At 44.3% G+C, this 12,370-nt stretch overlaps 1 protein-coding gene across 3 annotated transcripts in view; it reads left to right on the forward strand.

Annotated features, from left to right (window-relative positions):
- Nucleotides 1–12,370, forward strand: part of LOC144484294 (NACHT, LRR and PYD domains-containing protein 3-like) — a 58,881-nt gene that overhangs the window by 5,267 nt on the left and 41,244 nt on the right. For all 3 annotated transcript variants that reach the window (XM_078202821.1, XM_078202822.1, XM_078202823.1), the window contains exons 3-6: nt 2,286–2,381; nt 5,399–5,565; nt 7,762–7,933; nt 8,020–8,085. In XM_078202821.1, coding sequence (XP_078058947.1) covers nt 2,318–2,381; nt 5,399–5,565; nt 7,762–7,933; nt 8,020–8,085 — 469 coding nt within the window. In that variant the 5' untranslated portion in view covers nt 2,286–2,317. The remainder of the gene's footprint in view (nt 1–2,285; nt 2,382–5,398; nt 5,566–7,761; nt 7,934–8,019; nt 8,086–12,370) is intronic.

Raw genomic sequence — 12,370 nt, forward strand, 5'->3', positions numbered from 1 at the left:
GGTGGAGAGAAAGCAGCTGGGTGGGGGGCCAGGCGAGGGGATCAGTCCGTGTGAGGCAGATTCTGGAGATAGACAGAGGCGATGAGATATGTTAATCAGAAAGGAGAGAGAGTTGTGGCGCACCACCATTGATCTTCTGGATATCTTTTGCATTGCAGCCATTTCGAGGCACTGATAAATTTCTGGGGTCCTCTTGAAAGTCAGTGTGGCTTCACCCAATAACTGATGCTGGCTCGGTGTGGGCGAGGCCGGGTCATTGGGGTTGATGAGGAATAAATCCGGATCTGTTCAGATGACCAGATGTGTATTACAGAGCCTCGCTAGAATGATATTGTAAATTTAATGTTAAATTGAAGAGACCCATGAGGGGGAATGAATGTGTGCTTTGGGATATTGTTTTCACAAAGTCAGACACACTGGAAATCTGAGTTGTTGCATGAGATTAAGAGTGAAACGGGTAACTGCATTTTACATTGCTGGTTTTAAACCTTGGTTGTAAATTATTGCTGTTGATTAACTTCCAATTCTAATTTGAAGAAATTAAATGTCTGAATCACTTTTCCATTTCCATATTGGAGAAAGGAGGGGACATCAGCTGAGTTTGATTAGGGATGATGTGGAGATGCCGGCGTTGGACTGGGGTAAACACAGTAAGAAGTTTAACAACACCAGCTTAAAGTCCAACAGGTTTACTTGGTAGCAAAAGCCACACAAGCTTTAACCTGGTGTTGGACTTTAACCTGGTGTTGTTAAACTTCTTACTTTGATTAGGGATACAGGTATAGGGACACAGACACTGACACACCCACACGAGTGGAGAATATGGAGCCACGTGCATTTGTATAGCACCTTTAACGTGGCAAAACATCCCAAAACACTCAACAAGAGAAAAATTCAGTGGGAAAACAAATAGATAAAACATTCGAAGGGGTAGCTGGGCAGGTGACTAATTTTTGTCAGATTGTTAATCTTTTTAAGGTGAATCTGAGAAGGGGGAAAAGTAAAGCAGCCGAGAGGCTTCGGGAGGGAATTCCGGAGCTCAGGACTTGGCCTGGATTGTGGACAAATTATCCTCAAGATACACAACTTGTCAGATTGGGCAAGGTAGAGATGTTGTTGGCTTCTGGGGCTGCTGTAGGCTGCATGAATAGGAAGTGAGGGGCCATGGAGAGATTGAACAGCTAGTTTGAGCATTTTAAAATTGAGCTGTTGTCAGGCTGTGAGACAGTGAGAGTTGGTGAACTCAGGTGAATGAACTGAGACGTGGTGTGAGTTAGTCAGGATTCAGGAAGCAGAGTTTCAGAGCAGTGAGAATGTAGAGCTGGATATCAGCAGCTTGCATGTTGAACCTGCTGCCAGGTTACCGAGGGGCAGCATGTTGATGAGGAATAGAAGAGGGCCAATGATGGAGATAATGATGTGGGAGTGGCAAGAGAAAGCAATGTCACTGATTCTCTGGATGGAAAGTAATAGATAAGAATTGAACCAGGGGCCTTTGATGCATTTCCACTCAGCTGGACGACAAGAGGGAGGAGTTGGAGAAGGATAACATGGTCAAGGATGCTAAAGGCTGCAGACGGGTGAATGAAGATACTTCACTGACTTTTGTCAGAGTCGGGTAGGATAGTATTTGTGATTTTAACAGCAGCGGCAGGGTGCAAACTTAACTGTATGGAGCTCCTGCAAAAATGGTGCTGGATTTGGGAGGTAACAACATGTTCAATAACTTTGGAGAGAAAAGTGGAAACTGGAAATGGGGCAGAGGATTGAAAGGGAAAAGGATTTTTCAACGGACGTGATGATGGCAACTGGTACTTTGTGAAACAACTGTTACTAATATCACGGTAGCATATATGAGACTGTAATATTCTGAAATATATCTTGCGTAAGGAAGTTAAAACTAGAGGACACAGAATCAAAATAAAGGGGGGTCGGTTTAAGACAGAGTTGAGGAGGAACTTCTTCTCCCAGAGGGTGGTGAATCTCTGGAATTCTCTGCCCACTGAGGTGGTGGAGGCTACCTCGCTGAATATGTTTAAAGCGCAGATGGATGGATTCCTGAGCGGTAAGGGAATTAAGGGTTATGGGGATCAGGCGGGTAAGTGGTACTGATCCACGTCAGATCAGCCATGATCTTATTGAATGGCGGGGCGGGCTCGAGGGGCTAGATGGCCTACTCCTGCTCCTATTTCTTATGTTCTTATGTATTAGTAAAGATCTCAACGCCCTGCTTCTGATTTCAATATTTACACCTGTTCCTGACATTGATGTTATCCTCATTACAGAGTCTCAGAATCAGGCAAGGCCTGTCAATATCATGGCTGAAGGTTCAAACAGGGGAGAATATCCAACAGCTTCATCAAAAATGAGAATGGACACAGGTAGGATCACAAAAATACAAATATAATTTCTATCCTGTCTGCAGCTCAAACAGGGACTGAGTGGAAAGTGGGAGAGAGTGACCATCTAGAGCAGGTTTATCCAAGGTTCGGCCCGAGGGGGCTGCGTGTGACTCGCAAAGCTCCTCTACGTGGTCCTGGAGAAAGTTTCCAAATTGTTGTTAAGAAGCTGAGTTTCAATTTGGGATTCTGCTTGGAGCTGATTCTCCAATCAGAGGTAATTTCTCTCTCCCATTGCTGCTGATTTGTCCACTATTGACTGTGATTGGGAGAAACAAACCACGATTGGTGGTGCAGTGAACAGCGTGCTGAAGGCTCGTGTGAGAAAGAAGCAAAGGCATCTCTGGGTGGGGCAAACTGCAGTGGGACTGGATCTCCCCAACATTCGCTGCGAATAGACTGACCAGTGAGTGGGAGTGAGGCATTGATTGGTGGGGTGGGGAAGGTGGGAGTGAGGCACTGAGTGGAGGGGTGTGGGGGAGTGAGAGACTGAGGGGGGTGTGTCGGGGTGTGTAGGGGGTGGTGAGTGCACTCTGTGCACTGTTTCAGAGCACATTTCCACTCCGTCTGACAAAGGAGCAGCGCTCCGAAAGCTTATGGTATTTGCTACCAAACATACTTGTTGGACTTTAACCTGGTGTTGTGAGACTTCTTCCTTTGGGCAAGCCAGTTTTGGATCCACAGGGCAGCAGCCCCTTGGATCCCATACCCTCTCACTTTTTCTAGAAGGCTTGCATGGGGGACCTTATCGAACGCCTTGCTAAAATCCATATAAACCACATCTACCACTTTCCCTTCGTCAATGTGTTTAGTCACATTTTTGAAGAACTCCACCAGGCTCGGAAGGAATGATCTGCCTTTGACAAAGCCATGCTGAGTATTCTTGAGCATACTAAACCTCTCTAAATGCTCATAAGTCTTGTCCCTCAGGATCTTCTCCATCAGCTTACCAACCACTGAGGTTAGACTCACCGGTCGGTAATTTCCTGGGCTATCCCTCGTCCCCTTCTTGAAAATAGGAACCACATCCGCAATACTCAAATCCTCCGGCACCTCTCCCGTCTCCATCGACAATGCAAAGATCATTGCCAGAGGCTCTGCAATCTCTTCCCTCGCCTCCCACAGTAACCTGGGGTACATCCCATCCGGATCCGGCAACTTATCTATCTTGATGCCATTCAAAGATTCCAGCACAACCTCTTTGTTAAAGTCCGCATGCTCAATCATTTCAGTCCACCGCAAGCCCGCAGTACATCCACCCAGGTCCTTCTCCTCCGTGAAAACCGAGGCAAAATACTCATTCAGCACCTCTGCCATTTCTACTGGTTCCGTACAGACTTTCCCGCCTTCACCTTTTATCGGCCCTATTCCCTCACGTCTCATCCTTTTACTCTTCACATATTTATAGAACGCCTTAGGGTTTTCCTTAATCCTACCTGCCAAGGCCTTCTCGTGACCCCTTCTGGCTCTCCTAATTTCCTTCTTTAGTCCCTTCCTACAAGCCGTATACTCATCTAGATCTGGAGATTGTTTTTGACCAGGGTAATCAAACATCCAGATTTTCTGCACTGTCCTATTTTTGAGCCCTGTATCTCTGGGTTGTCTCCTGCCAGGATGCTCTTTGTCCTGTAATTTTGTGTTTCCAATTCTGCACATGCGCTGTGTGTATTCGCCCAGGCACAGCCTTTCTGGCTCTGACCCATCAAGAAGCAACCTGCCCCAGCAATTACAGGTTTGGTAGCCGCTCCCCTGCCCATTCCAATGCCAGAGGTATTTCCTTACCTCAGGGTTGGTCACCGTGACTTTGACTTGAAACTGAACTGGATTAGCCACATAAAGACAGGAGCAGTCAGATGTGGAGCATTCTTTGGAGAGTAAGTCATCTCCTGTCTCACCAAAGTCTACAATGTACAAGGCACAACTGGAAAATTTGCAATTTGTTTACTGTGGCTCCATGAACACTCGAAGCTCTACATCACCCAGGACAAAGTAGCTCAATTGATTGACACCACCCATCCATCACCTCATTCTCTTTGCCACCGATGCAAGTGATAGCAATATGCATCATTTACAGGGTGCATTTCATCACCTCACCAAGGCTCCTTCAACAACACTTTCCAAACCCGAGACCTCTGCCACCCTAGAAGGACAAGGGCAGCAGATACATGGGGATACCATCATCTGGAAGTTGCCCTTTAATCCACACACCATTCTTACTTGGAACAATATTGCTGCTGCTTCACTTTTCCTGTATAGAAGTCTTGATATTCCCTTCCCAGCAGTACTGTGTATATAGACAGCATGTAAATTGCAGCAGTTCAAGACGGTGTCTCACCAGCTTTCCAAAAACAATTAAGGATAGACAACAAATTCCGGCCTTGCCTGGAACCCTCACACCCAGTGAGCAATTTAAAAAATGTTGATTTTATATTTGAAATTGATGGACTCTTGTTAACCAAGGGCTTAGATAGGATGGACGTAGGGAAGTTGTTTCCATTAACAGGGGAGACTAGGACGCGGGGGCACAGCCTTAGAATAAAAGGGAGTCACTTTAGAACAGAGATGAGGAGAAATTTCTTCAGCCAGAGAGTGGTGGGTCTGTGGAATTCATTGCCACAGAGGGCTGTGGAGGCCGAGACGTTGAGCGTCTTCAAGACAGAAATTGATAAATTCTTGATTTCTCGAGGAATTAAGGGCTATGGGGAGAGAGCGGGTAAATGGAGTTGAAATCAACCATGATTGAATGGTGGAGTGGACTCGATGGGCCGAATGGCCTTACTTCCGCTCCTATGTCTTATGGTCTTATGGTATGGATTTGGGGCAAAGATGATTGTTGTCAGGTCAAATATGCTTTCACTGAATGTTTCTGTGTTCCCAGAAGGTGTTTGATAATGTGGCTCACAGGAGGCTTTAGTTGCTCTCTGTAAAGGGAAGTGTAACAACATGAATAGGAATTCATTGACAGAAATGTGTTTATTTTTCTCCATTTGTGTTTACAGATCCAAACTCCACAATTCCTCAGTTCCTGACAAAGTGTGATGATTACCAACTGTTCAAATTGACAAAACTCTACCGGGACAGACTAGAACAGGCAATGGAAGGAGGAGTGGATGGAGTCAGCTTATCGTTAACATATGAGAGGATTTTCACTGGACAAGAGCATGGGGTAAGAGGGAGGGACCCAGGATAGAACAAAGAACAGTACAGCACAGGAATAGACCCTTCGGCCCTCCAAGCCTGCGCAGACCATGATGCCTGCCTAAACTAAAACCATATGCACTTAGAGTCCGTATCCTTCCATTCCCATCCTATTCATGTTTTCATCCAGATGCCCTTTAAATGCTGCTTTCGTACCTGCTTCCATCACCGCCCCACCCCCTGGGCAGCACATACCAGACATTCACCACCCTCTGCGTTTAAAAAAAAAACTTCCCTCGCACATCTCCTCTGAACATTTCCCCACACACCTTAAAACTATGTCCCCTAGTACTTGACTTTTCGACCTGAGGAAAGAGCATCTGACTATGCACTCTGTCCATGCCACTCATAATCTTGTAAACTTCGATCAGGTCGCTTCTCAACCTCTGTCGTTCCAATGAGTGCAAACCGGGTTCAGAGCTAATACCCTCCAGGCCAGGCAACATCCTGGTAAACCTCTTCTCTACCCTCTCCAAAACATCCACATCCTTCTGGTACTGTGGTGATCAGAATTGTACACAATATTCTAAATGAGGCCTAACTGAGGTTCTGTACAGCTGCAGCATGACCTGTCAATTTCTAAACTCAGTGCCCTGACTGATGAAGACAAGCATGCCGTATGCCTTCTTGACTACGTTGCCACTTTAAGTGATCGGTGGACATGTTCGCCCAGACCTCTCTCCCTCTCAATACTCCTAAGGATTCTACCATTTACTAAATAATTCCGACATGCTGTATCTTCCAAAATGCATTACCTCACATTTGTCCGGAATAAACTCCATCTGCCATTTCTCCACCCAAGTCTCCAACCGGTCTATATTCATAGAATGATTTATAGAATCCCTGCAATACAGAAGGAGGCCATTCGGCCTATCGAGTCTGTACCGACCACAATCCCACCCAGGCCTTATTCCCGTAACCCTATATGTTTACTTTGCTATTCCCCCTGACACTCGGGTCAATTTTAGCATGGCCAATCAACCTAACCCGCACATCGTTGGACTGTGGGAAGAAACCGGAGCACCCGGAGGAAACCCACGCAGACACAGGGAGGAAGTGAAAACTCCACACAGACAGTGACCCAGGCCAGAATCGAACCTGGCTCCCTGGCGCTGTGAGGCAGCAGCAATATTCTATTTTAAATGAGTTAATGAATTTGAAACTTTCCTTTGTAAACTCCAGTCTGAAATTCTCCATTGCTCTGACTCTGCACAGCCACTTCTTCAACATGTTTATCTCTCAACTATCTAACTCATCAATCCTCCTTACTGAGCTTTTATGCCAGAAATAATTTGACAAATAACATTCTGTATCTGACACTTGAGTTAATGAGTAGAAATGATTAAATGATTAGATTTTTCACCATTATTATTGCTTCATTCTCCTGACATAAATCAAGAGTCGATGTTTGGGTTAGTCAAAAGTTAATTCATCAGCTAATTTTCATTTTAGGATTTCCATTCTTCTATTTAAATAACGTAATAATCAGAAGCATCCTATCCTCGCTACCTGAGTTCTGACTTGCCACTGTTTTATTTACATACAGAGAGCAGGAGTGGGCTGTTCCACTCCTCTGTTTAACATCATTGTGGCCGATTTCATAGTGAGTTCAAATCTGCATCTTGCCGATCCCTTATAAACTATCACCCCCTTGTTTACCAAGTGTCCATCTACCTCCGTCTTAGAATTAGTCCATGGCCTTTTCAGGAAGAGAGTTCCAAAGACTTATGACCTCCTCAGAGAAACAAACTACCTCATCACCTCAGGATTTCGGAGTAAATCACAAAGTGATGCAGCAGGAATTGAGAGAAAGAAATGGATCATATTGTCAATCAGTAACCAACCAGATGTCATGTTGGACTCTGAAGGACAGACAACTAATTACATTAAAATACTGCAGATTCTCAGTGATCCCTCACTCTCCTGGAAATATATTTTTGATTCGAGTTTAGTTGATTCTCATTTCTTAATCGTTAATGACTGGAATGAGATGTGAAGTGAATTTTCAGTCCGTGTTTATTATGGATCAGGACCCGGCCCAGTGACTGATTTCTGAGCTGAAAACAACTGGGAAATCCCATCACCGAGCAGATCCTTTCCATCTCATTCTCAGTGTTTATCTTTCACTCTGCGTCTCATTATTCTTCATTACTATTCTTCATAGAAAGTCACTGAGCTCGTGGATAAGGGAAACCGGGCGGACAGTTCCAAACTTCTCCTCAATCTGGTGATGGAAAAAGGATCTCGGGCTCGAAGGGTGATGTGGGAATCCTTTGTGAGAATGCGTCACGGAGTCCCAAAACTGGATAAAATACTGAAAGAAATACAGGAGCTTGGTACGGTAAAATCACACAGCGATTTTAATTTCCCATTTAAACACTGCCGGTGTTACTGATTTGATTTCATGAATTTATTTAAACAGGTTCTGATGCATTCGATGACATGAACATTACACAAGGTTTATCTGAATTGCCCAGTCACCTGAAAGGTAAGGGATGAAATTGAGAATGTAAACCGTTTCACTTCTGAGAATCAGAATGATTAATTACAGCCTTTGTTTAAGAGGTTGTCAAAAACCTGAGAATCAGAAAGTCAAAGGCTGGGGTAACAGGGTTGAACATGATTGGGGTTTGTCATTGATCCTCAACTATGCAGAGATTCAAATTGCAATTCATAGAATTTTTCTTGCATTCTGTTAATACGTTGCCATGGCATCTTTTCACTTAATCAGCTGCTGATTTCTATTATTTCTGATGTCTTATACACTTTACAGAATCTTGCTACACTATGAATCTTATACAAACCTTATGTGTGTGCATGAATGGTCTGGATGGCAATAAAGAGTAGAGCCTTGAGCCAGAAGTTAAGGCTTGTCTACACTGGGGCGGCACGGTGGCAAAGTGGTTAGCACTGCTGCCTCAGAGTGCCAGTGACCTGGGTTCAATCCCGGCCTCGGGTGAATGTCTGTGTGGAGTTTACACGTTCTCCCCGTGTCTATGTGGAACACCTCTGGGTGCTCCGGTTTTCTCTCTCAGTCCGAAGATGCACAGGTTAGCTGGATTGGCCATAGTAAATGTGTGGGGTTACGGGGATAGGGAGGGATACGGAGGCCTTGGTAAGATGCTGAATTGAAGAGTTGGTGCAGACTTGAATGGGCTCCGTCTGCACTGATGGGATTCTATGGATCTATGGAAATCATTCTAAACAAACACAAACTAAAATACTGAGCAGGAAAATCCCAGAAGGTCCATCAAACAAAGATAACAAGGGTTCAAGCATCATGGCGAAAGACATCTTCCACTGGTGCCTCCCAGTCCAAATCCTGCCACTAACAATGACCACACAATCTTCTTGTAGCAGAAATGCCCAGAGTTGATATGGAAAAATGCTGTGTTTAATATTCCCCTCTAATCCCTCAGCTGATTGTTTCCAATCGTGCAGATCACGTTGAACCATTGTTCCTCATATGCACTTCTCTTCCACATGATGCAGTCTCTGTGCCAGACAGGATTCGTCTGGCTCCCTCTTTCGAGTCAGCACAGCTACTCGAAACATCTTACAGAGGCTCATAGTTCTCTGGAGATAACGAAACGCTGAACATCCACTCTATTCCTGCATTTACATAGTTCAAACATGTGTTATCAGGTCTCACACAATTTGATGACTGGAATCATCGATCAGAAGTGATTCTATACTCATTCCGATATTGATTAGACCTCTTTCAATTAGAGTTTGTATCTGTACTTCAAAGTAAATAAACCATGTAGCTGAGCTTCGCAAAGTTGTTCACCATTTTTGTAGCTTTCGTCTGTGACTTTTCCACTCTATGTTGAGTGTGAGGTGATTCACTTTGGAAGGAGTAACAGGATTACAGAGTACTGGGCTAATGGTAAGATACTTGGTAGTGTGGATGAGCAGAGAGATGTGCACACTCTCCAGGTGTGATGTGAGCAGGAAAGTGTGCAGGCAAAATCATGTCATAGAAACATAGAAAGTAGGAGCAGGGGTAGACCATTCGGCCCTGCGAACCTGCTTTACCGTTCATTATGATCATGGTTGAACATTCAACTCATTAGCCTGATCCCATCTTCCCTGCAAATTGTTTGATCCCTTTCGCTCCTGGAGGTATAGATAAGTCTTTCTTGAAAACATACAATGTTTCAGCTTCAAGGTTTTTTGTAGGAGTCAATTTCATAGACTCATGACTCTGCATTTCAGTCCGAAATAGTCTACCCTGTATCCTCAGACTGTGATCCTCATTCTGGAAATCCCCGCCATCGGGTACATACTACCTACTTCTATCCTGTCTAGTCCTATTAGAATTTAGGTTGCTATGAAATCCCTCCGTTATTCTTCCGAACTCCAGTGAATATAATCCTAACTGACTCAATCTTTCCTCATACGTCCTCATACCAGGAATCAACCTGGTATACCTTCTCTGCACCCCGGCGGGGGCGGTGCCAGGTCGGTGGGGGCAGGGCCGGGTCAGCGGGGGTGGGGAACTCCCAGGAATCAGCCTGGTATCCCTTCTCTGCACCCCCTTTATAGCAAGAACAACCTTCCTCAGATAAGGAGTCCAAAACTGCATGTAATATCCAGGTGTAATCTCACCGAGTCCCTGTAGTTGCAACAAGACATCACTGCTCCTGTGCTCGAATCCTCTTGGTATGAAGCCCAACACACCACTTGCCTTTTTACTGCCTTCTGCACCAGCATGTTTACCTTCAGTGACTGGTGTGCGATGACGCCCAGGTCTCGCTGCACATCTCCCTTAATCTATAGCCATTCAGATAGTAATCTTCCTTCCAGTTTTTGCTACCAAAGTGGCTAAGTTCACATTTGTCCACATGATACCACATCTACCTTGCAATTCCCCACTTAATCAGCTTCTCCATCTGACATGGAAGCATCTCTGCATCCTTCACACAGCTCACCCACCTGCCCAGTTTTGTGTAGTCTGCACATTTGGAGATATTAGATTTAGTTCCCTCATCTAAATCATTAATATATATCATGAATAAGTGATGTTGTAGTAATTGGTATCAGCCTTTTAATTGATCACAACTTTATCTTTCAAGTAACTAGACCAAGTCACAGAGTTCTCTTAAACAGCTGTTTTAATCATCTATGTAGCGAAGACTCTGGAAAGTCACGGGTCACAGTCTGTAACTCGCCAGAATACAGAATTCCTAAATACAGAAGCAATTATAGCCTCAAATTCAATTCTAGGTAATTAGCATATACCAATCATATTTTAGGAGTTACCTCAATCCACTCAGTTATTGATTAAGCTCACATCATTCAGAGATTAAAACCAATCACAGTCCCCTTAAACTACTGGTTTTGGTGCTTATCTGTGAAAACGTTTAGAAGAACTTTTTTTTCATAGCAGCTTGTGTGACATTAATCCTTTCAGTGGTGTCCCAGCACCGATCCGTGCGGTATCCCACTAGTCAGTCTGCTATTTGGAAAAAGACCCAGTTATTGCTACTCTGTTTCCTCCCTGCCAGCTTATTTCCTGTCCATCTCAATACACTGCTCCCAAATCAATGCGTTGAATTTTACAGGCTCATCTCTTACCTGGGACCGTGTCAAAAGCCTTCTGAAAGTCCAAATAAATCACAACCATTTACTCACCTTCGTCACCTCTGCTAGTTGCTTCCTGGAAAAAATTCAAGTAGATTTGCCCGAGCAAGACTTCCACTTCATATATCCATGCTGACTGTCCAATCCTGCCACTGTTTTCAAGTGCTATTAATGAACTATAGCACTTTCCCCACTACCAATAGAATGTTCCAGAAAACTATTCCGTATACACTCCAGGAACTCCTACTCGACGTTATTGTGTCTGATTTCACTTGGCCAGTCTATATGCAGATTAAAATCACACACAATTACTGATGTTCCTTTATCACATGCATCACTAATTTCCTTTTAAATGCCATCCCCAGCCTCACCACTACAGTTTGTGGGTCTAGCTACAACCCCCATTAAAGTTTTCATAAGTTCATAAGATATAGGAGCAGAGTTAGGCCATTCTGCCCATCCAGTACGCTCTAACGTTCGATCATGCTCCTTATCCTCATTTTCATGCCTTCTTCCCATAATCCTTCACTCCCTTACCAATTAAAGATCTGTCTAACTCCTTAAATGTACTCACTGTCCCAGCATCCACCGCACTTTGGGGCAGCGAATTCCACAGATTCACAACCCTTTGGGAGAAGGAGTTTCTCCTCAACTTTGTTTTCAATTTGCTGCCCCTCATCCTAAGACTATGACCTCTCATCCGAGAATGCCCCACCAGCGGAAGCATCCACTCCATGTCTACTTTATCAATACCTTTTATCATCTTGAACAGCTCCAATTTGATCTCCCCTCAATCTTATAAATTCCAGAGAGTATAGCTGAATCTATTTTAAATCTCTCTTCATACAACAAACCCCTCATTACTGGAATCAATCTCGTGAACCTCCTCTGAACTGCCTCCAATGCCACGACATCTTTCCTCAAATACGGGGACCAAAACTGTGCACAATACTCCAGGTGCGGCCTCACCAATGCCTTGTATAATTACAACAACTTCCTTACCTTCATATTCTATTTCATTCACTTTCTTTATTATCTGCTGTACCTGTATGCTAGTTTTCTGTGACTCAGATCCCTCAGCACCGGAACACCCCGAAGTCTCTCCCCATTTAAATACTAAGTCGCCTTCCTATTTTTGAGACCAAAGTGCATGACCTCACACTTTTCCAAGTTAAACTTCTGCAACC

Source organism: Mustelus asterias, unplaced genomic scaffold (genome assembly GCF_964213995.1).
Source record: "Mustelus asterias unplaced genomic scaffold, sMusAst1.hap1.1 HAP1_SCAFFOLD_98, whole genome shotgun sequence".
Taxonomy (NCBI): domain Eukaryota; kingdom Metazoa; phylum Chordata; class Chondrichthyes; order Carcharhiniformes; family Triakidae; genus Mustelus; species Mustelus asterias.